At 51.8% G+C, this 24976-nt stretch overlaps 2 protein-coding genes across 2 annotated transcripts in view; both read left to right on the plus strand.

The window, feature by feature from the left end:
- Nucleotides 1-24976, plus strand: part of LOC143692459 (uncharacterized) — a 515676-nt gene that overhangs the window by 238502 nt on the left and 252198 nt on the right. The gene's annotated exons all lie outside the window — the stretch shown is intronic.
- LOC143692522 (olfactory receptor 14J1-like) lies at nt 419-1351 on the plus strand. The gene has a single exon (XM_077172765.1). It carries the CDS (start codon nt 419-421, stop codon nt 1349-1351), a length of 933 nt encoding a protein of 310 aa, XP_077028880.1.

The following is a 24976-nucleotide window of genomic DNA, read 5'->3' on the forward strand; positions in this document are numbered from 1 at the left end:
GAGAAAAAAAATAAAGAAATTTTCTCTGACATCTGTAAAAACCAGGCAGCAACAGCAATCACCACAGGACCCCTTAGAGCTTGCATCAGTGTCACTTTTCCAGCCTCCTCGGCGTTGCTCTGATGTTGCCATCAGAGCCTGCAGAGCCAGAGCTGCCCCTGGGCAGTGCCTGAGCTGGGAGGGCTCTGCAGGGCAGAGCTGAGCCCCCAGGGCTGGGCTGGGCTCTGGCAGCACTGGCAGGGCCCAGCCCTGGGCACAGGGAAGCAGCTGCTGGCAGGGACAGCTCCAGGCAGCAGAGCCCTGGGCAGGCAGTGGGGGGAAAGTGCCCCCATGCTGTGCTGGGATATTTAAATTCTTTTCCAAGCCAAACTATTTTATGATTATTTTTTTTACAGATCCCCATGCCAAGGCTCTGTAAATGTCCAACAGCAGCTGCATCAGGCATTTCCTGCTGCTGGCATTGGCAGACATGCGGCAGCTGCAGCTCCTGCACTTCTGCCTCTTGCTGGGCATCTCCCTGGCTGCCCTCCTGGGCAACGGCCTCATCATCAGCGCCGTAGCCTGCGGCCACCACCTGCACACGCCCATGTTCTTCTTCCTGCTCAACCTGGCCCTCAGCGACCTGGGCTCCATCTGCACCACTGTCCCCAAAGCCATGCACAATTCCCTCTGGGACACCAGCAACATCTCCTACACTGGATGTGCTGCTCAGCTCTTTTACTTTCTTTTCTTTATCTCAGCAGAGTTTTCCCTCCTGACCATCATGTGCTACGACCGCTACGTGTCCATCTGCAAACCCCTGCACTACGGGACCCTCCTGGGCAGCAGAGCTTGTGCCCACATGGCAGCAGCTGCCTGGGCCAGTGCCTTTCTCAATGCTCTCATGCACACAGCCAATACATTTTCCCTGCCCCTTTGCCATGGCAGTGCCCTGGGCCAGTTCTTTTGTGAAGTCCCACAGATCCTCAAGCTCTCCTGCTCACACTCAAACCTCAGGAAAGTGGGGCTCATTGCCATTAGTGCCTGCTTGGTATTTGGTTGTTTTGTGTTCATTGTTTTCTCCTATGTGCAGATCTTCAGGGCTGTGCTGAGGATCCCCTCTGAGCAGGGACGGCACAAAGCCTTTTCCACCTGCCTCCCTCACCTGGCTGTCGTCTCCCTGTTCCTCAGCACTGTAATGTTTGCCTACCTGAAGCCCCCCTCCATATCCTCCCTATCCCTGGATCTGGCCCTGTCAGTTCTGTACTCAGTGGTGCCTCCAGCCCTGAACCCCCTCATCTACAGCCTGAGGAACCAGGAGCTCAAGGCTGCAGTGTGGAGACTGATGACTGGATGGTTTCAAAAACATTAATCTGCTGGCCAATTTCTGCAAATCACTTGTAATAAAAATTATCCTTTATCCTTCTTATTGATTTAATTTTGGAGGTTCTTTTCCTTTGTTTTAGCATTTTCATATTGTCAACAAAGAAATGTCAATCTTTGTTCCATTTCTCATTTTGTTTCTCTCCACCTTCTCTGTGGCCACAGACTGTGTCAATGAGGGGTTGTGCTCTCAGTGCCTTTAAAGGAACTAAAGGATCTCCCAGCAGAGTTTTCTGCAGAGATGCCCTTGTGTTGCCTTCTCTGGAGCTGCAGCAGCAATGTCTGTGTGCAGAGCTGGGGCAGATCAGTGCTGGCCCAGCAGCTGTGCCCAGCAGCAGCAGCAGCAGCAGCACTTGGTGTTGCCAGTGCTGCTGCCGTGGCCCTGCCCCTCTGCCCTGGTGGCCCTGGTGTTGCTGCAGGGCCTGAGTGCTCTCGGGGCCGGGCACAGCCCTGGGGGTGGCAGTGCCGGGGCTGCAGCAGGGACAGGCCATGGGCACTGCTGGGGCAGCGCTGATGCCTCAGGCCAGGCCCTGGGGGCTCCAGGCTCCTTGCCCAGGCGCTCTCAAGAACACGGCCAGGCCAATGCTCAGCACAGAAACCCCCGTCAGCAGCCCCAGGCTGGCCGTGGGCAGGCTGGGGGCAAACAGCATGGCTGGGGCTCTGCAAGGGCCCTGGGGCAGACGGGAAGGAGCAGCAGAGCAGGGGCTGATCCATGCCCAGTGCGCTGCACAGCCCAGGGCAGCGTCCCAGAGCGTCCTCATGCAGCTGCCAACAACATCCCCCCTCTGCAGCCCTGGCCTCTGCCCCAGCTCACACAGGTGCCCCATCCTTGCAGGCACAGACACGGCAGCACTGCCTCAGCAGCCCCTGTTTGCATTGCACACAGCAGGGCCAGCACCCCCATGCTGTTGCTGTGGGGACATGAACCTGAGGGAGCACAAATGCCATCAGCCCCTGGGGCCAGCCAGGGCTGGGGGACACCAGGGAAACCACTCAGCTTTGTCCTGGCCTCTGCACTCAGCCAGAAAGTTTGTTCCCATCAGCTGGGAGTTTCCTGTGCCACTGCAGACGCTGTTGCTCAGAGCCAGGGCTGCCTGGCAGCCACCCCCAAACTTCCCTGAGCATTTCCTCTGCTTCACCTTTACTTTCTTTACACTTCCTAATATAAATTTCTTCCTCTTGCCCAGCCCTGTTCCCTGCCCTGCAAACAGCCCATCCCTGTTTGCTCTTTCCTCTCTGGCCCCACTCCCCATTGCAGTTCCTGACTTGGCCCCATGGGAACGTCCCTTGGGCAGCAGGATCATCCTACAAGAGCTGCAGGAATTGTCTGCAGGCTCCTGCAGTGCCTGCTGCTGCTCCCTTGCCAGAGGCACCCCAGGCCAGGGGGGCACATCTGGGCTGCTGTGTCTGCCTCTGGGGCTCCCTGTTCTGGGCAGTGAGGAGGAGCTGCAGAGGCTCTGCAGGACTGACAGGATGGGCTTTGGGGCTGCCAGGAGAAGCTGAGGGACCTGGGCTGCTGGAGCTGCTGAAGAGGAGGCCCAGGGCTCATCCAAGGGTGGTTTCAGAGAATCCCAGCATCAGCAAGGCTGGAAAAGGCCCTGGAGATCATGAAGTCCAACCTGTGCCCTGACACCACCTTGTCTCCCCTGAGCCTCCTCTTCCCCAGGATAAAAAACCCCAGTTCCCTCAGCCACTCCTCACAGGACTTGTGCTCCAGACCTTTCACCAGCCTTGTTGCCCTTCTCTGGACACGCTCCAGCCCCTCCAGGTTCTTCCTAAATTGGGGGGCCTAGAACTGGACACAGCACTCGAGGTGCTGCCCAAGCAGTGCTGAGCACAGGGGAAGAATCCCTGCCCTGCTCCTGCTGGCCACACCATTCCTGAGCCAGGCCAGGAGCCATTGGCCTTCTTGGCCACCTGGGCACACTGCTGCCTCATGTCCAGCCTGCTGTCCATCAGTCCCTGCAGGTCCCTTTCTGCCTGGCTGCTCTCCAGCCACTCTGTCCCCAGCCTGTAGCGCTGCAGGGGCCAAAGTGCAGGACGCGGCACTGGGACTTGGTAATCCTCACCTTGCTGGATTTGGGCCTGGATCCAGCCTGTCCAGGGCCCTGTCCAGAGCCCTCCTACCCTCCAGCAGATCCACACTCACACCCAGCTTGGTGTCATCTGCAAATTTGCTGATGCTGGAGTTAAGCCCCTCATCCAGACCATCAATGCAGATATTGAAATCCACACTGGCTGGCTCTGATCCCTGGGCCATCCTGTGGGTGCCCTGTGATGGCACTCAAGGTGATCTGTTCCATAACCTTGCCAGGCACCCAGGTCAGGCTGACAGGCCTGGAGTTCCCCAGCTCCTCCTTCCAGCCCTTCCTGGGCATGGGCTCACACTGGCACCTCCAGTGCTCTGGGCCCTCCCTGCTGAGCCAGGACTGATGGTAAATGATGGAGAGCAGCTTGGGGAGCTCATCCACAGCTCCCTCATCCCCCTGGGATGGATCCCATCTGATCCCATAGACCTGTGAGCATCTGAGTGGCTCAGCAGGTCAGCAACTGCTTCCTCCTGGATTCCAGGGGGCTGTTCTGCTCCCTGTGCCCATCCACCAGCTCAGGAGAACACTTGTCCTGAGGACAGCCTGTCCTATATTTAAAATTGAGACAAACAAGTGTAAAGTAACTTAGTCTTTTCCTTATCTTTAGTTACTGTATTCCCCACTGCACTCAAAAAAGAGTAGAGGTTCTCATTATCTTATCATTTGATATTAATTTATTTATAGAAACATTTTCTATTATTTTTCGCACAAGTGGCCAGGTTAAGCTCTAATTGAGCTTTCACATCTGATCTTTTATTCCTGCATAACCTAACAACATCCTTAAACCCTTCCTAAGTTGCCTGACCTTCTGTCAAAAGTTCATGTATCCTTTTCTTTCCCGAGTTCCCACAAAATCTCCATGTGGAGCAAGGCCAGTCATTTTCCTCACCAGCTCATCTTTTGCCACACTGGGACAGGCTGCTCCTTCCCCCTTAAAATTACTTTCTTGAAATGTGTCCACCCATCCCAGACCCCATTTTTTTTTAAGGGCTGTTTCTCTTTAAAAAAATCAGTACCTGATTTGGTACTCCCCAAATCTGCATCCTGAACAGGCCAAAGTCTGCCCTTCCTAATTGCTGTGTAGACGTTTTGTTACTGCCTCACTCTCTTACCCAGAATATTGAAAACTTGAAAACCCCAATGTTCCAGTGGGCCTGGCTGAGCTGGCAGGACCCTGAGGCTGCTGAACTTCCAATTCCCCTTCTCACACAATGGGCCTTGTGTGGTTTCCATAGGCCTGGGGATGTGGAGAACAAGCTCCAGGTGTGAGCTCAGCTGGTGTAGGCAATTGATCATCTGGTAACATGAGGTCACAGAGTGGGCTATGACATCACAGAGTGGGGGATGTGAGGTCATTGATCAGTTATGACATCACAGAGCCAACTGTGCCATCACAGAGCCAGCTGTGACATCACAGAGCAGACTATGACATCACGGACTTGGCTGTGACATCAGAGACCAGCTGTGTGACATTAGAGAATGGGCTGTGACATCACAGAGCAGGCTGTGACATCCCAGAGGGGCTGTGTGCCATCCCAGCAGGGCTGTGTCAGGTCACTGGGTTGGTCACTCTGCCCCAGCTCCCCCTCACAGTTTCTCCCAACAAGTCCAATGCTGTCCATGCCCAGCGGGGTCCCTGTCCCCCGGGATCCCCCCGGCCCACCTGGAACCACAGCCTCCACCAAAGGATGTTCCACAGGATCCACCCCAGAGCCTGACATGGGGACAAGGGGCCAGGGCTGTGTGACCAGGACATCAAGGACGGGGATTCTCCAGGTCACTGTGGCCTGGGTTGGGTTGCCCAGGGCAGGAAAGATGTCTGGCAGCTGGAGCAGGGTCTGGGAAGGGCCTCCAAGGTGGGGCTGGAGCCCCTGGGCTGTGAGCAGAGGCTGAGGGAGCTGGGCTTGTCCAGCCCAGAGCAGGGAAGGCTGAGGGGCTCCTCATCCCAGCCTGGCAGTGCCAGCGAGGAGGGGATGGAGAACACAGAGCCAGGCTCTTCACTGGGGGCCTGGTGGGAGACAAAAGCCAATGGGTGGAAGGGGAAAGAGGGGAGATCAGCCAGGACAGGAGGAGATGAAATGAGTCAGGCTGGTTTCAGCATTTCCTCAGCACCAAGAGCAGCCTGACCTCCCTTCTCCATCCACCACTGACAGCTTTGCAAATCAGGAATTGTTCTGAGCTGTTTTGCCCCCACTCCAGGATGAGCATCCTGATACAAGAACCTAATTGTGTTTATGTGTATTACAGGGTCACATTTGTCTAAAATTAATTTTAGTATGGAAATCCCTTGTGGATGGTGCACTGATCAGACATTTCTAGGACGTTGCACATGGCTCAGGGAAGAGCGTGATTGTTATTAAATTGTGTCCTCTTCAACTGTGGTCTGTTGGCCATGAAGAGAAACTTTCTGTTCCTCTGAGTCTCACCAGTTCCTGACCCCCAAAGGACACAAACCTGATGAGTTGTGGTTCCCACTCCAGTGGCTGCACTTGGACCTCCCTCCATCCCCAGAGCAGAGCTCCCTTGTGCCAGAGAGTCCCTGGAAATGCAGGGATGAAGGAAACAGGACAGGCTGTGGGGATCAGGGGCAGGGCAGAGCCAGGGAGAAGAATGACTTTTGCATTTGATGGAGCTGTGCCTTCCCTTGGCTTTGTTGGCTGACAAGAAATGAACATCCCTCTGTGTCTCGGGCAGCTCCTTCTCCAAGGAAAGCAGGTGGGAGTTGGAGCCAAGGAGCTGAAAGCTGCAGGTGCAGCCTGGGCTGGAGGGAGCTCAGATTTGCACAAGGCTGCTCTGAGTGCCAGGGCTTGGATGGGGGAAATGGTGGGGTGGGGGTAGGGACAGAGTCTGATTGATTGTCAGCCATGAAGGGTCTTGATTTTCATATCCATTCAAACTGCATGAGGAGGTACTTGGATTCAATGTCAATTGGAGATTGCACATGTCAATGAATTAACAGGAAAACAAACCTAAACAGGACATAAAAAAAATCTTTTTCTCACTGTCTTTTTAAATATCATGTATTCAGTTTCAATGCACTACTGAGATCTACTTAACCACAAAGGATTTGAAAATTAAAATCAAATGATTCCCAGAGGCTTGGCTTGTTCAGGTGTTCTGAATGTTAATGAGCCCTGGGACACTGAATTCCTGCACTGAAGAGCTGAAGGCTGAACAAGCCTCTGGAGCAGGAAAATTCAGCAGCAGCCTCCAAGTTGCTGAGGATGTCAGCAGCCCCCAGTGAGGCCATCCCTGCCCAGAGACCATGGGGGAATGGGCAGACAAGGAGAGCGTCCCTGGGGCTGGGGCAGCACAACTCAGAGGCAGCAGCGGCTCCAGCTGGGCAATGGAGTGTGGAATGTGGCTGGGAAAGCCCTGCCTGGGCTGGGCCAAGCAGCACAGACAAGCCCTGACCCCCATCCACTAAAAAACTCTCTCAAGGAGACATTTAAAGGAATTACATTTGTTTCTGTACCATGAGTTGGACTCCCTGGAGAAGTACCAGTACAAGAGATTCTCGGGAGCTCCAAACTATAAAACAGCCTTTACTGGGAACTTTAGAAAATCAGGGAAACTTTGGCAAAAGTTTTATTAGGACATTGTAGTGGTTTTGGGTTGTTAATTTAAGATTTTTCTTATCTTGAGATTTCTTAACCAATGATTTGATGAGTATGGTGGGTTTTAGTGTTGGTTAATTATTTATGTATTTATTTTGTTGTGAGATTGGATTACAAAAAAGGTAAAGTGGGTTCAAAATTTTAAAAGTATAAAGAAATTTCTATTAACAGTAAATTAAGAAAGAAAAAAGGAATAAGAATTAAATTCTTGGAACACTTTATTTTTCTTTATAACTTTTTCTTTTATACTGACAATATAAAGAAAGTAAAAATTCAATTTCTAGTTAGGTTACTATTTCTAGAATAGTCCTTTTTTAGTTTCCTTAGGGAGAGAAGTTTTTCTTGTTAAGGTTATGGAGATTTTTTTTCAAAAGGAAAAAATTGGGTTTTTGTGGTTCTTAATTTTGTCATGGATATCAGTTCTGTGGAACTTTGGTATTGTTAAGTTGTTTTTATTGCCAAAAGCTTTTCTACAGCTTGTTGATGGGCCATGTCAACTTATGGGATATTGTTTGAATGATGAGTTATTTAAAGGTAAAAACTTTTATTATTTACTTTTGAAATTATTTTTATCTCTGGGAATAGAGATCTTCTCTTGGGGGTACTGGATTATGTTTTTATCTTCTCCTGTTTAAACTTTTTATGAAATTACAGTTATTTTAACATTTGGTTTTTTTTAGTATGCAAGTTTTTTGTTTGACAATAATTTGAATATTTTTATTTTTTTATAATTTTATGTGCTATAAAAAAAGAGTTTTTTCTCTATAGTTTATAAGAGGGTTTTATTTTTAAGATTAATGTACTTTTTCTTTTTTTTTATTTGGAATTTCATGTCTTCTTCACTGTCTTTGATGGTTTTATAATATTTTTATGTTTGTATTTTGTTTTTCCCTTTTACTTGAGGGAGGATTGAAGTATTGAAAGGTTTGGCACCTGACCTGCCAGTAACTTGTGGTGGAAGTTATGGTTGGGTTGAGTTAGGATTGGTTTTATGGTTAATTTTTGTGGGGTTTTTTGTTTAATTTTAGTTGTAGGGTTATTTTGTATGGGTTGTAGGCTGTAGGGGTTTCTGGTTTTAGTTGTGTAGAGGGAGGGCACTTGATGGTGAGGTTTTAATAGCTGTGGCTGGCTTTGTTCTGGTTGGGGTTTTGTAGCGTCTTTTGTTTTCCTGTTTGGGAGTTGTTGGGGTTTGGTTTGGTCAGAATGGGGCCAATGAGGGTGGGAGGGGCACGGCCTGGGGAGGGGGGAAGGGGCTCAGCCCATGGCAGGGTTGCTTGGTTTGGTTTGGTTTGGTTTGGTTTGGTTTGGTTTGGTTTGGTTGAGATGGGGGCCAGGGCTGGGGCCCGCTGCTTCTTTGTTGTCTGGAAAAGAAAGAGGAGGTTCGTGGGGCTTTTTGTCTTTTACATTTGTGTTTAACAGAGGCATGTTCAGTAACTCAGTGGTTTAACAGATTTTCAGTGACACAAAAACTTTTATATTACTTTTAAAAAATCTTCTCATGTCAAACTATGACAGACATTCAATCAACAAAACAACACTTCTCAAAGCAATGACTTGGCCCATTTACCTTCAGAAACTCTAAGACTGTTCAATGAAATGTTAATCAAAATTTGGAAGAGAAACAGAAGAATAAGACACAGAAAGAGAGAAACAAAAAAAGAAACAGAGAAGCACACACACAGCTACAAAGCCCTGGATTCCAGCACTGTTCAGATGGAAATTCCAAGAGGATGCAGGGTCAAGATGTGTGCTTGCCTTGTGGTCAGCCTTCAATACCCCTTGGTCTTCCTGGGCCCTTCCCCCAGGTGGGGCTTGGGCTCATTTGGTCCCTCAGGAGCTGGGCTGGGGCTGCAGAGGTGGCTGTGGAGCATTGCCTGTGCTGTGCCAGGGACTGGCAGCCACTGCTGGGCTGGGATAGAGGCTCTGGGGGGATTGGGGTTCCAGGGCAGGGCAGGGCTGGGCTTCCAGGGCAGGGCAAGGCTGGACCTCCCCCTTCCTCCCCCACACATAAATTGTTTTGAGCCAACAATCTCCTCCAGTCTCTCACAGTAAGGCAATGTTGGAGGTGGAATTCCATTCTGGCCATGGGCACTGGACAAGAAGGACAGTTGTTTTCCATAGGAAGGAAAGCACAGAGCCTCAGTGCTTCAACAGCAGATGAGAAAAGACCCTAAACATGCCAAGGTCAGCTGGTCCAGTCAGGCAGCCCATGGGAGGCCAAAGCAGCCACACCTTTTCTGTGCTCCCTTGGTTTTGTGGGCCCCATAGTGTCACAATGGTGCCTTGGATCCTTGAGGCCCCACAGTGCTATAATGGTGACTTGTTTCTATGGGGTCCAGCAGTGTCACAATGGCAAAGTCCGGCAGTATCACAATGGACCCTTGGTCAAACAATGTCACAGTGGCCCCTACGTTCCATAAGGCCCTGCAGTTTCACAATGATTCCACTTATTCCATGAGGACTTGCAGTGTCACAATGGTCTCCATGGTTACACAGGCCCCACAATGTCACGGGACTCCTCTGTTCCATGAGCCCTGCAATGTCACAATGGACCTTTGGACCCTGGGGGTTTGCTGTGCCACAATGGTCTCCTTTGGATCCACAGTGTCACAATGGACCAATGATGACAGGAGTCCCCTCTGTGTCACCCTGGAGCTTTGGTTCCATGCAGCCCTGCAGTGTCTCAATGAACCCTTGGTTCAATGGGGTTCCGCAATGTCACAATGGTCCCAAGCTTCCATGCAGCCTTGCAGTGTCACAATGGTCTCCTTTGGTTCCCATTGTCACAATGGACCCCTGATGACATGAGGTTCCACAATGTCACAATGGACCTTTGGTTCCATGCAGCCCTGCAATGTCACAAAGGCATTTTGGTTTCATGAGGCCCCACAGTATCACAATGGTCCTCTTGGTTCTGTGGGGACCCCCAGGGCCACAATGGTCTCACTGGTTCCATGGGGCCTCACAGTGTCACAATGGTCCCTTGGTCTCACAGGGCCCCACAGTGTCACAATGGTCCCTTGGTCTCACAAGGCCCCACAGTGTCACAATGCTCCCTTGGTTCCATGGGCCCTGTGCTGCTGCATTCCCCCCTCCCCTTCTCAGGCCGCCCTGCCAGATGAGAAATGCTCCTTGGGGCTCGGCCTTGGCAAACAGCCCCTGGGCTCAGCTCCTCTGCAGCTCATCACAAACACTGTCTGCTCCAGGCACTGCTGCTGCCCAACCAGCTCCTGCTTTCTGGAGGAGCAGCCCTGGGAACTGCTTTTGTTCCCTCGGTGGCACAACATCCCTGTTCTCACCCTGCCAAAGAAAGCTGTTGATGCCAAGTGCGGCCAGGATGAACCATTGCTGGGACTGAAGCCCCTCTCTTGGGGCCCTGCAAACAGCGCTCCAAAAGGAGCCCTTGGAGCTCTCCTGGGCCAGCGACTCCCTCTGAGCGGGGCCTCTCCCAGCCGGGAACTCTCCCGTTTTCTGCACTCGGGGATCCCCAACAATGACGGAGCCTGGGCTGATCCCCCCACTCCTCCAGGCTCAACCCTTCACCCGCTGGGGAGATATCAAAGCATCAGCAGTGAGCATTCCCTGCCCTCAGGGGAATTTCTCGCAGGTGCCTTGCACTGACTCTTTGTGTCTGTGTGCACACAGGAGTGCCTGTGCTGGGGAAATGTGGCAGAAATGCTGCTCTCTGAGGGGTCTGAGTGCCTTGGATAGCTGAGTCAGTCAGGCCTGTACGAAATGTCCAGTCATGAGGTATGAGCTAAGTTAAATGCTCCTGAGAGTTTTTCTCTTGCGAAGTTGTTATTTTAATGTAAGTTATTAGGCTAAGTTAAATACTGTTAAGTGTTATTCCTCTGTTAAATTGCTAAGTCATAGGTTATACGTTAGGTTAAATATTGTTAGCTGCTCTTTTTGCCTGAATTGTGACATTCAAGCTATCAGGTATGGTTAAGTCCTGTTAAGTTTGAGCTCTGTTAAACCTTTGGGCCATAATCCTTTTATCCTTGCCCTCAATGTCCTTGTGTCACACACACACACAGGGACAGTCCTTGGCTCATTTCTGGTTTGGTTGCCTGGATTTTGCTTGGTTTTGTTGTTGCTTTGTTTCCCTGGTGTGCCTGAAGTGTCCAGTCAGGAGCAGAGTCAAGGAAACAAAGCAACAACAAAACCAAATAAAATCCAGGCAATCAAACCAGAAATTAACTGAGGACTGTCCCTGTGTGTATGAGACACAAGGACAGTGAGGGGAAGGATAAAAGGAATACAGCCCAAAAGGTTAACTGAGGTGAAATTTAAAAGGACTTAACCTTAACTGATACCGTCAACTTCACAATTTAGCAAAAGAACAGCACTTAACAGTACTTAACCTAACTTAAAACCAACGACTCAGTAATTTAACACAGGAATAACACTTAACAAAACTAAGCTAATAACTAAAATTAAACTTAACAACTGAGCAAAAGAACAACTCTTAGCAGCATTTAACTTAGCTTAGATCTCCTGACTTAACCTTACTTACTGATATCTGGATATCTGAGTGACTCAGTTATCCAAGGCACTCAAGCCCTTCAGAGAGCAGCATTTCTGCCACATTTCCCCAGCACAGGCACTCCTGTGTGCACACAGACACAAAGAGTCAGTGCAAGGCACCTGCGAGAAATTCCCCTGAGGGCAGGAAATGCTCCCTGTGGATCCTTTGGCATCTCCCCAGTGGGTGAAGGGTTGAGCCTGGAGGAGTGGGGGGATCGGCCCAGGCTCCGTCGTTGTTGGGGATCCCCGAGTGCAGAAAACGGGAGAGTTCCCGGCTGGGAGAGGCCCCACTCAGAGGGAGTCGCTGGCCCAGGAGAGCTCCAAGGGCTCCTTTTGGAGCGCTGTTTGCAGGGCCCCAAGAGAGGGGCTTCAGTCCCAGCAATGGTTCATCCTGGCCGCACTTGGCATCAACAGCTTTCTTTGGCAGGGTGAGAACAGGGATGTTGTGCCACCGAGGGAACAAAAGCAGTTCCCAGGGCTGCTCCTCCAGAAAGCAGGAGCTGGTTGGGCAGCAGCAGTGCCTGGAGCAGACAGTGTTTGTGATGAGCTGCAGAGGAGCTGAGCCCAGGGGCTGTTGGCCAAGACTGAGGCCCAAGGAGCATTTCTCAGCTGGCAGGGCGGGCTGAGAAGGGGAGGGGGGAATGCAGCAGCACAGGGCCCATGGAACCAAGGGAGCATTGTGACACTGTGGGGCCTTGTGAGACCAAGGGACCATTGTGACACTGTGGGGCCCTGTGAGACCAAGGGACCATTGTGACACTGTGGGGATCTGTGACATTGCAAGGGACCATTGTGACACTGTGGGGCCTCATGGAATCATGGAGAGCACTGTGACATTGCTGGACCTCTTAGAATCAAGGGAACCATACTGATTTAGTGTGTCTCCATGGAATGCAGGGACCATTGTGACACTGAGAGGCCCCATCAGACCAAGGGTCCATTGTGACACTGCAGGGCCTCCTGGAACTGTGGAGACCATTGTGACACTTTGGGGTGTCATGGGACCAAGGGGCCATTGTGACACTGTGATACCCCATGGTCTCACAATGTTTCCAAAGGTCCATTGTGACATTGCAAGGCCGCATGGAACCTAATGGAGAGACCATTAAGCAACTTCACAGCCTCATGGAACCAAGGGGCCGTTGTGGCACCGAGGGGACTCCTGAAACCACGGAGACCATTGTGGTGCTATGTCGGAGAATGGAATAGGCAAAGCATTGTGACACTGTGATGCCTCATGGAACCAGTGAGACCATTGTGACCCTGGGGATCCCCACAGAACCAAGAGGACCATTGTGATACTGTGGGGCCTGGTGAAACCAAGAGGCCTTTGTGACACTGCAGGGCCTCATGCAACCAAAGCTCCAGGGTGATATTGCAGGGCCTCCTGTCATCAATGGTCCATTGTGTCACTGTGGAGCCAAAGGAGACAATTGTGACACTGCAAACCCCCAGGGTCCAAAGGTCCATTATGACATTGCAGGGCTCATGGAACAGAGGAGTCCCGTGACGTTGTGGGACCTGTGGGACCACAGAGACCATTGTGACACTGCAAGGACTCATGGAATCATTGGGACCCCTGTGACACTGCAGGGCCTTCTGGAACCTAGGGGCCACTGTGACACTGCTGGACCCCATGGAATCAAAGCACCACTGGGACACTGCAGGGCCCCATGGAACCAAGGGGACCATGGTGACACTGCAGGGCCTCATAAAAGCAAGGGATCACTGAACAGATCTGGCTGGTCTGGCCTCCCATTGACTGCCTGACTGGTCCAAATGACCATGGAATGTTGAGGGTCTCTTCTCATCTGCTATTGAAACACTGGGGCTCTGTGCTTTCCTTCCCAATGGAAAAGAACTCTCCTTCTCCGCCAGGTACCCATGGCCAGAATTGGGATTTCATCTCCAAATTTCCTTATATCCAGGGATTGTTCCAATAGGAATATTGCCAAGACAAGTCTGTCTTGCAGTGGTTTCACAAGGGTCCCTTTCCATCTGTCCCCAAACCACTGGGGAAGGCTCCATCCTTTCCTTCCTATGGAAAAGAACTGTCCTGCTTCTCCAGGTGAGCATGGCCAAGATTGGGCTTCCACCTCCAAAAAAGGACTGCTCCCAGACAAAATCTGCCATTACTGACAAGTCTGCATGGCCTTGGCCTAGTGAGTCTCTCAGCTGCCTTTCAAACATTGGGCTCTGTGCTTTCCTTCCTATGGAAAAGAGCTGTCCTGCTCCTCTAGGCACCCATGGACAGAATTGGGATTTCACCTGCAACATTCCCTGTTGAGACAGACTGGAGGAGATTGTTGGCTGGAAACATTTCATGTGTGGGGAAGGAAGGGGGAGGTCCAGCTTTGCCCTGCCCTGGAAGCCCAGCCCTGCCCTGCCCTGGAACCCCAATCCCCCCAGAGCCTCTATCCCAGCCCAGCAGTGGCTGCCAGTCCCTGGCACAGCACAGGCAATGCTCCACAGCCACCTCTGCAGCCCCAGCCCAGCTCCTGAGGGACCAAATGAGCCCAAGCCCCACCTGGGGGAAGGGCCCAGGGAGACCAAGGGGTATTGAAGGCTGACCACAAGGCAAGCACACATCTTGACCCTGCATCCTCTTGGAATTTCCATCTGAACTCTGCTGGAATCCAGGAGTTGGTAGCTGTGTGTGTGCTTCTCTGTACCTTTTTTGTCTTTCTCTCTTTCTGTGTCTTCTTCTTCTATTTCTGTGCTCCTGTAAATTTTGATTAACATTAAATTGAACAGACTTAGAGTTTGAGAAGTTGAATGGGCCAAGTCAATGCTTTGAGAAGTGTTTTCATTGGTTGAATGTTTGTCATAGTTTGACATGAGAAGAATTTTAAAACGTAATATGAAACTTTTTGTGTAACTGACAATCTGTTAAACCACTAAGATTCTGAACATGCCTCTGTTAAACACAAATGTTAAAGATGAAAAAACCCAGGAACCTCCTCTTTCTTTTCCAGTCGACAAAGAAGCAGCAGACCCGGCCCCGGCCCCCATCTCAACCAAACCAAACCAAACCAAACCAAACCAAACCAAGCAACCCTGCCATGGGCTGAGCCCCTTCCCCCCTCCCCAGGCTGCCCCCTCCCCATCGGCCCCATTCTGACCAAACCAAACCCCAACAACTCCCAAACAGGAAAACAAAAGAAGCTACAAAATCCCAACCAGAACAAAGCCAGCCACAGCTATTAAAATATTACCATCAAGTTCTCTTCCCCCCAACACAACTAAAACCAAAAACCCCTACAACCCACAACCCACACAAAATAACCTACAACTAAGAACTTAAACACAAAAAAAAGCAGAAAACAATCCATAAAACCGATACTAACACAACCCAACCATAACTTCCACCACAAGTTACTGGCAGGTCAGGTGTTAATCCTTTCAATTCTTTAATCCTCCCTCGAGTATAAGAAAAAACAAAATACAAGCATATTAAAAACAATATAAAACCATCAAGGTCAGTGCAGAAGAAATTAAATCCAATTTAAGAAAGAAGAAAAATTACCTAAATCTTAAAACTAAAATCCTCTTATAAACTGTAAAGAAAAAAACTCTTTTCCTTTAAAACACAAAAAACTATTAAAAAAATTTCAAATTAATATCAAACAAGAACCTCCATTCTAAAAAAACCAAATGTTAATATAACTGTAATTTCATCAAAAGTTTAAACAGGGAAGAAAAAAAATCCAGTATTCCCAGGAGAAGATCTCTATTCCCAGGGATAAAAATAATTTTAAAAGTAAATAATAAAAACGTATACATTTAACGAACTCATCTTTAAAACAATACCCTGTAAGTCGACATGGCCCATCAACCAGCTGAAAAATAGCTTGTAGCAATAAAAACAACTTCACAATAATAAACTTCCCCAGACCTCTGATATCCTTGAAAAATTAAGGACCACAAAAAAACCTATTTTTTCCTCTTATAACAAAATCTCCATACCCTTAACAAGAAAAACTTCTCTCCCTAAGTAAACTAAAAAAAGACTATTCTAGAAATAGTAAACTAACTAGAAATTTTAAGTTTACCTTATATAGATTGTCAGTAAACAGAAAAAGTTGTAGAGAAAAAAAAAAGTGTTCTAAAGAGTTTATTTTAATTCTTACTACCTTTCTCTTTTTAATTTATTTTTTAAAAAAACGTATACCGTATTAAAATTTTCAGCATACTTTACCTTTCTTGTAATCCAATCTCACAATAAAATAAATAGATAAATAATTAACCAACACTAAAACCTAGCACACTCATCAATCCATTAATTAGGAAATCTCAAGAACAGATCTCAAGAAATCTCATAGAAAAATCTTAAATTAACAAACCAAAACCACTACAATGTCATAACAAACCTTTTGCCAAAGTTTCTCTGATTTTCTAAAGTTGCCAGAAATGACTGTTTGGTTGTTTTGAGCTCCTAGAATCTCTTGCTGATATTTCTCCAGTGCGTCCAACTCAGTGTACCCAAACAATTATAATTCCTTTTAAATGTCTCCTTGAGAGAATTGTTTGGGGGATGGGAGTCAGAGCTTGTGTGTCCTGCTTGGCCCAGCCCAGGCAGGGCTTTCCCAGCCACATTCCACACTCCATTGCCCAGCTGGAGCCGCTGCTGCCTCTGAGTTGTGCTGCCCCAGCCCCAGGGACGCTCTCCTTGTCTGCCCATTCCCCCACGGTCTCTGGGCAGGGATGGCCTCACTGGGGGCTGCTGACATCCTCAGCAACTTGGAGGCTGCTGCTGAATTTCACTGCTCCAGAGGCTTGTTCAGCCTTCAGCTCTTCAGTGCAGGAATTCAGTGTCCCAGGGCTCATTAACATTCAGAACACCTGAACAAGCCAAGCCTCTGGGAATCATTTGATTTTAATTTTCAAATCCTTTGTGGTTAAGTAGATCTCAGTAGTGCATTGAAACTGAATACATGATATTTAAAAAGACAGTGAGAAAAAGATTTTTTTTATGTCCTGTTTAGGTTTGTTTTCCTGTTAATTCATTGACATGTGCAATCTCCAATTGACATTGAATCCAGTTACCTCCTCATGCAGTTTGAATGGATATGAAAATGAAGACCCTTCCTGGCTGACAATCAATCAGACTCTGTCCCTACCCCCACCCCACCATTTCCCCCACCCAAGCCCTGGCACTCAGAGCAGCCTTGTGCAAATCTGAGCTCCCTCCAGCCCAGGTTGCTCCTGCAGCTTTCAGCTCCTCAGCTCCAACTCCCACCTGCTTTCCTTGGAGAAGGAGCTGCCTGAGACACAGAGGGATGTTCATTTCTTGTCAGCCAGCAAAGCCAAGGGAAGGCACAGCTCCATCAAATGCCAAAGTCATTCCTCTGCTGGATATTAAATCCACTTTGCACAGCAGACAGTCTCAGAGCAATGGAAAACACCTTCTGTGCCCAGCACAGATCCCAAGGTCCCCCCAAACCCTCCCTGCCCCGATTCTGCCCAGATTTGCTCTTTGCACACACGAGTCACAGGCTGAAGTCAGGAGCTCCCTCCATGCCCAGAGGGAGGAAAAGAGAGAAAGGGGATGAAGAGCTCTCCTGTGCAGAGCCAAGGTCCAAGTGCAGCCCCTGCAGTGGGAACCACAACTCATCAGGTTTGTGTCCTTTGGGCTCAGGGCCCGGTGACACTCAGAGGCCCAGAAAGGTTTCTTGCCAACAAACAGAAGTTGAACATTTGAACAGTTTAATAACCATCACAGCTCTTCCCTCAGCTCCCTGGGATGTCCCAGCAGCTTCTGACATGTCCACCATCCCCAACAGCTTTCTGAACAGGAATAGTTTTAAGCAAATACATAAGAAATGGAAATTCTGTGATAGGTATAACCACAGTAACATACTCAATTCCGATTTTTTTTAACTTGAAAGATTTGGCCACTCCTTGAAGGTCAAAGCATGAAACCAGTCAGTTGAGAGGTGCTCAAATGACCAGAGAGCATCTGGAGGAGGAAGTCTGGGAGCAGCAGGAAGGACATAGATCAAGCTGATCCAGTGAAGGGATGTCCTTAGACATGGCCATTTAAACAGGAGAGCTGGAAACACCTCAAGGAAGGGGATCATTAAATATTAGACTGAATGTCAGTGTCAAAGGTAGAGGGGATGATCTGTATTTCTTCCCTTGCCATCAGTAGAAGGATCCAGTAGATCCAGGAAATTCCTGTTCCTGCTAGGAAAAGTTTGCTGTTTCTTAAAAGTGCTCAAGTGACCCAGATAATAAAGATTTGCTTGTATATTATGAAACTAACAGACATTAAAACCTGTGTCCCTTTCCAGGAAGACATCAGTTGTGTGCCCATGAACAGGCAGTGCCACTTCTGCCCTGAGGTGCCCAGCTGGGATTGGATCTCTCCCAGAGCACCTGAGGGAGAGCAGAGCACATTGCAAGCTGCAGGTCCCTGACAGCCCCACAGGGCTCCTGTGCCATCAACATCTGCTCTGCTCCAGTCTGAAACAGGGCCCAGCATGGTGCTGGGATCATCAGAGAGCTGAGGTGTGTGCTGGAATTCCATGGCCTCCCCATCCCACAGCAGCCCTGCATTTCCCTGCTGCAGCCTTGGTCTCCAGCCCAGCCATGGAGGCTCTTTGGGCTCTGGAGTGTTGCTGCAGCCCCCAAGGGCAGCTGAGCTCTGCCTTTGGCACAGTCAGGCCTGGGCAGCGCAGGCCATGCTCAGCAATTGCTTGTGTGTGCCTGGCCTTGCTGTCAGCCCCGGCAGCAGCTGCGTGGCCCCTTTGTGGCCCTGTGCTGGCCCAGCCATGGTGGCCCAGCCCCTGTGCAGGCCCAGCCCAGGCCAGGAGCTTTGCGGCTGGGAACGGCCCCTGTGCCGTGGTGCCCACAGCAGCCTTGGGGCTCTGTGCCCCATGGCCTCCCTGCTGAGCAGCCTCTGCCAGCTCCTGCAGAGCCCCTGGCACCTGTGGGGCTGCACAGACAGCCCTGCCCCGGGCTCTGCCGGCCTCTGGGCCAGCAGAGAGGCAGCCAGGGCTGGCCATGGCCGGGAACAGGCCCTGAGCCCCGCAGGAGGATGGAGCTGGGCCACAGCCAAACTCAGCCCAGGCCAAAGCTGGGCTCAGCAGCCAGGGCTGCCAACGCATGGGCACAGAGGCTGGCGCTGACAAATGTCCTGGGCCCCCTCCCTGCTCTGTTCCTGCCACCAAGGGCACAGAGCAGCCTCCTCTCTGGGCCACTTGCCTGTTTGCAATGCCTTGCGCAGGCGCTGGCCCTGCCCCACAAGGCCTGGCCTGAGTCCTGCCCCTTCACGCTCAGCCAGGCTGAGATGGACACTGATGGTTTCTGGGCCAGGCTCTCGGAGCCCAGCCCAGCTCCCTGCAAGCTCTGCCAGCTGCCCTGAGCTCTGGGCAGCACCAAGGGCCTCTCTGAGCCCAGCCCAGCCCAGCCGGCTCTGGCCCCACAGCTCTGCTCAGGCCAGGCTGCTCTGGGCACTGGCCCCACGGCCTCAGTCCCTGCCAAGGGCACAGCAGCAGCTGCAGCTGCCACAGGACTCAGCCCCAGCCATGGGGGAAGGTGCTTGGCCAAGGCCAAAGGAGGCTCCCTGGCTGCCCTGTTCCCCTGGGCCTGAGGTGCTGAGAGCTCTGCAGCCCCTGCTGCCATCCCATCTGCCCAGGGCAGCACAAGAGCCCCGGCCTTGGGGCCCTCAAGAGCTGCTCCTGCTCCAGGCCCAGGGCCCATGCCAAAGCTGGGGCAGCTACAAAGCTGTGCCCATTTCTGTTCGTTACTGCTCTGATGGAGGTGGATTTTCAGCCACTTGGAGTTGATGATGAATTTTGCTACTCCAGAGGCCTCTTCTTTCTTGAGCTCTTCAGTTGAGGAATTCAGTGAGAAAAGCTCATAAATATTTGTTTGAAACACCTTAACAAGAAAAGCCCCTGGGAAAAATTGAAGTTTTCAATTATTCTCTGGTTAGTTAGACAAATTTCAGAAATGCATTCTGATGTCCAAATAATATTGACCCCCAGCACCTTCTAATGCAGTCTGAACAGATATTAAAATCAAGACCCATCATGGCTGACATTTAATCAGACTTTGTCCCCACTCCCTCTCCACCATTTGCCTCATCCAACCCCTGGCACTCCTGTGGATCAGGAATAGTGTGGCCAGCAGGAGCAGGGCAGTGATTCTTGTCCTGTGCTCAGCCCTGGTTGGGCAGCACCTTGAGTGCTGTGTCCAGTTCTGGGCCCCCCAATTTAGGAAGGACCTGGAGGGGCTGGAGCGTGTCCAGAGAAGGGCAACAAGGCTGGGGAGGGGTCTGGAACACAAGTCCTGTGAGGAGTGGCTGAGGGAGCTGGGGTTGTTTATCCTGGAGAAGAGGAGGCTCAGGGGAGACCTCATCACTCTCTACAACTCCCTGACAGGAGGGTGCAGCCAGGTGGGGGTCGGGCTCTTTTCCCAGGGAACACTGACAGGACAAGAGGACACAGCCTTCAGCTGCACCAGGGGATTTTTAGACTGGACATTAGGAAATATTCTCCACACAAAGGGTGGTTGGGCGTTGGAATGCGTTGGGAGGGTAGATAGGTGAGTCACCATCCCTGGAGGTGTTTAAGGAAAGACTGAGTGCCGTGGTCTGGGTGCGAATGTGGTGTTGGGTCCCAGGCTGGACTTGATGCTCTGCAAGGTCTTTTCCAGCCTGGTTGATTCTCTGATGATTGTGACACTGCAGGGCCCTGGGGAAGGAAGGGGCCATTGTGACACTGCGGGGCCTGGTGGCACTAAGAGGACCATGGTGACACTGTGTACAACATGGCAGCACAGATCCAAGGGGCCATGGTGACACTGTGGGGCTGGATGGAAGAAAGGAGTCCATGGTGACAGTCTGGGTCCTGGTGGAACCACAGAGGACACTGTGACACTGCAGGGCCTTGTGGAACCAAAGGGCCAATGTGCCACTGTGGAACCAAGGAGAGCCTTGGGAGAGCCTGGGGACAATGGAATCAAGGGGCCATTGCTGCATTGAGAGGACTCTGGGAACTGAGGGAACAATTATGACACTGTGGTGCCCCATGGAACCAAGGGTCCCTGGTGACACTGCAGGATCTTGTGTCACCAGGGCTCCATTGTGACACTGCAGCACCAAGGAATTCATTGTGGCACTCTTAGGCCTCCTGGAACCAAGAGGCCACTGTGACCCTGCAGGGCCTTGTGGAACCATGCAGAGCATTGTGACAGAGCAGGACCTGGTGTCACGATGGGGCCATTGTGACACTGCAGAGCCCCATGGAACCAAGGGGCCAGGGCTGCTCCTCAGGGACTCCTGGAATGAAGGAAACATGATTGACACCGTGGTGGCCCTTGGGACCAAGAGGCCATTGTGCCACTCTGGAACCAAGGAGAGCATTGCTGCACTGCCAGACCTCATGGAACCAAGGATCGATTGTGACACTGCAGGGCCCAAGGATCCAAGGGACTTTGTGACACCAAGGGGTCCCATGGAATCAAAGGGACATTGTGACACATGGAGGCCTCATGGAATCATGGAGACCATTGGGACACTCTGGGGCCTCATGGAACCGTGGTGACACCAAGTTGTCTGGGAGTGTGGATCTGCTGGAGGTTAGGAGTGCTCTGCACAGGGCCCAGGACAGGCTGGATCCAGGGCTCAAATCCAAAAAAGATGAGGTTTAACCAGTCCAAGTACTGGGGCCTGCACTTTGGCCACAACAACCCCTGCAGCACTACAGGCTGGGGACAGAGTGGCTGGAGAGCAGCCAGGCAGAAAGGGACCTGCAGGGACAGATGGACAGCAGGCTGGACATGAGGCAGCAGTGTGCCCAGGTGGCCAAGAAGGCCAATGGCTCCTGGCCTGCCTCAGGAATGGTGCGGCCAGCAGGAGCAGGGCAGGGATTCTTCCCCTGTGCTCGGCAATGATTGGGCAGCACCTCGAGTGCTGTGTCCAGTTCTGGGCACCCCGATTTTGGAAGGACATGGAGGGGCTGGAGTGTGTCCAGAGAAGGGCAACAAGGCTGGGGAGGGGTCTGGAACACAAGTCCTGTGAGGAGCGGCTGAGGGAGCTGGGATTGTTTATCCTGGAGAAGAGGAGGCTCAGGGGAGACAAGGCAGTGTCAGGGCATAGGTTGGACTTGATGATCTCCAAGGTCTTTTCCAGCCTTGCTGATTCTGGGATTCTCTGAAACCACCCTTGGAGCAGTTGCAGGATGAGCCCTGGGCCTCCTCTTCAGCAGCTACAGCAGGCCAGGTCCCTCAGCTTCTCCTGCCAGCCCCAAAGCCCATCCTGTCAGTCCTGCAGAGCCTCTGCAGCTCCTCCTCATTGCCCAGAACAGGGAGCCCCAGAGGCAGACACAGCAGCCCAGATGTGCCCCCCTGGCCTGGGGTGCCTCTGGCAAGGGAGCAGCAGCAGGCACTGCAGGAGCCTGCAGCCAATTCCTGCAGCACTTGTAGGATGATCCTGCTGCCCAAGGGGCGTTCCCATGGTGCCAAGTCAGGAACTGCAATGGGGAGTGGGGCCAGAGAGGAAAGGGCAAACAGGAATGGGCTGTTTGCAGGGCAGGGAACAGGGCTGGGAAGGAAGAAGAAATTTGTACAAGTGAATAGTAAAGAAAGCAAAGAGAAGCCAAGGAAATGGTCAGGGCAGTTTGGGGGTGGCTGCCAGGCAGCCCTGGCTCTGAGCAACAGCGTCTGCAGTGGCACAGGAAACTCCCAGCTGATGGGAACAAACTTTCTGGCTGAGTGCAGAGGCCAGGACAAAGCTGAGTGGTTTCCCTGGTGTCCCCCAGGCCTTGCTGGCCCCAGGGGCTGATGGCATTTGTGCTCCCTCAGGTTCATGTCCCCACAGCAACAGCATGGGGGTGCTGGCCCTGCTGTGTGCAATGCAAACAGGGGCTGCTGAGGCAGTGCTGCCGTGCCTGTGCCTGCAAGGATGGGGCACCTGTGTGAGCTGGGGGAGAGGCCAGGGCTGCAGAGGGGGGGATGTTGTTGGCAGCTGCATGAGGACGCTCTGGGACGCTGCCCTGGGCTGTGCAGCGCACTGGGCATGGATCAGCCCCTGCTCTGCTGCTCCTTCCCGTCTGGCCCAGGGCCCTTGCAGAGCCCCAGCCATGCTGTTTGCCCCCAGCCTGCCCACGGCCAGCCTGGGGCTGCTGACGGGGGTTTCTGTGCTGAGCATTGGCCTGGCCGTGTTCTTGAGAGAGCCTGGGCAAGGAGCCTGGAGCCCCCAGGGCCTGGCCTGAGGCGTCAGCGCTGCCCCAGCAGTGCCCATGGCCTGTCCCTGCTGCAGCCCCGGCACTGCCACCCCCAGGGCTGTGCCCGGCCCCGAGAGCACTCAGGCCCTGCAGCAACACCAGGGTCACCAGGGCAGCGGGGCAGGCCACGGCAGCAGCACTGGCAACACCAAGTGCTGCTGCTGCTGCTGCTGGGCACAGCTGCTGGGCCAGCACTGATCTGCCCCAGCTCTGCACACAGACATTGCTGCTGCAGCTCTACAGAAGAGAACAAAAGGGCATCTCTGCAGAAAACTCTGCTGGGAGATCCTTTAGCTACTTTAAAGGCACCAAGAGCGCAGCCCCTCATTGACGCAGTCTCTGGCCACAGGGAAGGTGGAGGAAAACAAAATGAGAAATGGCACAAACACTGACATACCTGGTGGACAACATTTAAAAAAAAGTAAAATAAAGAAAAAGAACCTCCAAAATGAAGCCGAGAAGAAGTATCCAAGATGCCTTTTATTACAAGTGATTTACAGAAATTGGCCAGCAGTTTAATGTTTCTGAAACCATCCAGTCATCAGACTCAATACTGCAGCCTTGAGCTCCTGGTTCCTCAGGCTGTAGATGAGGGGGTTCAGGGCTGGAGGCACCACCGAATACAAAACTGCCAGTGCCAGATCCAGCGATGGAGAGGAGATAGAGGGGGACTTCAGGTGAGCAAAGATAATAGTGCTGAGGAACAGGGAGAGCACGGCCAGGTGAGGGAGGCAGGTGGAAAAGGCTCTGTGCCGTCCCTGCTCAGAGGGGATCCTCAGCACGGCTCTGAAGATCTGCACATAGGAGAAAACAATGAACACAAAACAACCAATTGCTAAACACACACTAACAGCAATAAGCCAGATTTTCCTGAGGTGGAATTTGGAGCAGGAGAGCTTGAGGATCTGTGGGATTTCATAGAAGAACTGGCCCAGGACATTGCCATGGCACAGGGGCAGGGAAAATGTATTGGCTGTGAGCATAAGTACATAGAGAAAGGCACTGGCCCAGGCAGCTGCTGCCATGTGGGCACAAGCTCTGCTGCCCAGGAGGGTCCCGTAGTGCAGGGGTTTGCAGATGGACATGTAGCGGTCATAGCACATGATGGTCAGGACAGCAAACCCTGTTGTGATAAAGAATAGAAAGAAAAAGAGCTGAGCAGCACATGCAGTGTAGGAGATGTTGCTGGTGTCCCAGAGGGAATTGTGCATGGCTTTGGGGACAGTGGTGCAGATGGAGCCCAGGTCGCTGAGGGCCAGGTTGAGCAGGAAGAAGAACATGGGCGTGTGCAGGTGGTGGCCGCAGGCTACGGCGCTGATGATGAGGCCGTTGCCCAGGAGGGCAGCCAGGGAGATGCCCAGCAAGAGGCAGAAGTGCAGGAGCTGCAGCTGCCGCATGTCTGCCAATGCCAGCAGCAGGAAATGCCTGATGGAGCTGCTGTTGGACATTTTTGGTGCCTTGGCATGGGGAGCTATAAAAAAAGCAATCATGGAATAGTTGGGTTTGCAGAGGACTTGAAATATCCCAGCACAGGCTGGGGGCACTTTCCCTCACTGCCTGCCCAGGGCTCTGCTGCCTGGAGCTGTCCCTGCCAGCAGCTGCTTCCCTGTGCCCAGGGCTGGGCCCTGCCAGTGCTGCCAGAGCCCAGCCCAGCCCTGGGGGCTCAGCTCTGCCCTGCAGAGCCCTCCCAGCTCAGGCACTGCCCAGGGGCAGCTCTGGCTCTCCTGGCTGTCATGGAAACATGGTAAAAACCTTGAGCAGCTGTTGGAAAAGCGACACCGATGCTGCCCCTAAGGGCTGATTTCTTTCACTGCCTGGTTTTATAAGATCTGAGAAAAAAAAAAAATTCTCTACCTGAACTGAGGGATGAATATCTGTGTGCAATTTCCCATCCATGCAACCTAGAGAAGTAGATGATTAAAGCAGGATATTCCCTTTTATGCAGGTCCTCCCTTGCTGTGCTCCCTGTATAATCTACTTGCAAATGTTCTGCAGTTCAATGCCATGCTGGGAGCAGCCCTGAACAATGCAGCATCCTCCCCACACAAGGAGAACACTCCCAAGCCTCACCAGCTGTCTCCTCCCACCCAGATCTTGTCCCCCAGGGCTGGGAGCAGCTGCCAGGGCTGGCTGAGAGCTGTCCCTGGCA

The sequence above is a fragment of the Agelaius phoeniceus genome, assembly GCF_051311805.1.
Source record: "Agelaius phoeniceus isolate bAgePho1 chromosome W unlocalized genomic scaffold, bAgePho1.hap1 SUPER_W_unloc_1, whole genome shotgun sequence".
Lineage (NCBI taxonomy): Eukaryota > Metazoa > Chordata > Aves > Passeriformes > Icteridae > Agelaius > Agelaius phoeniceus.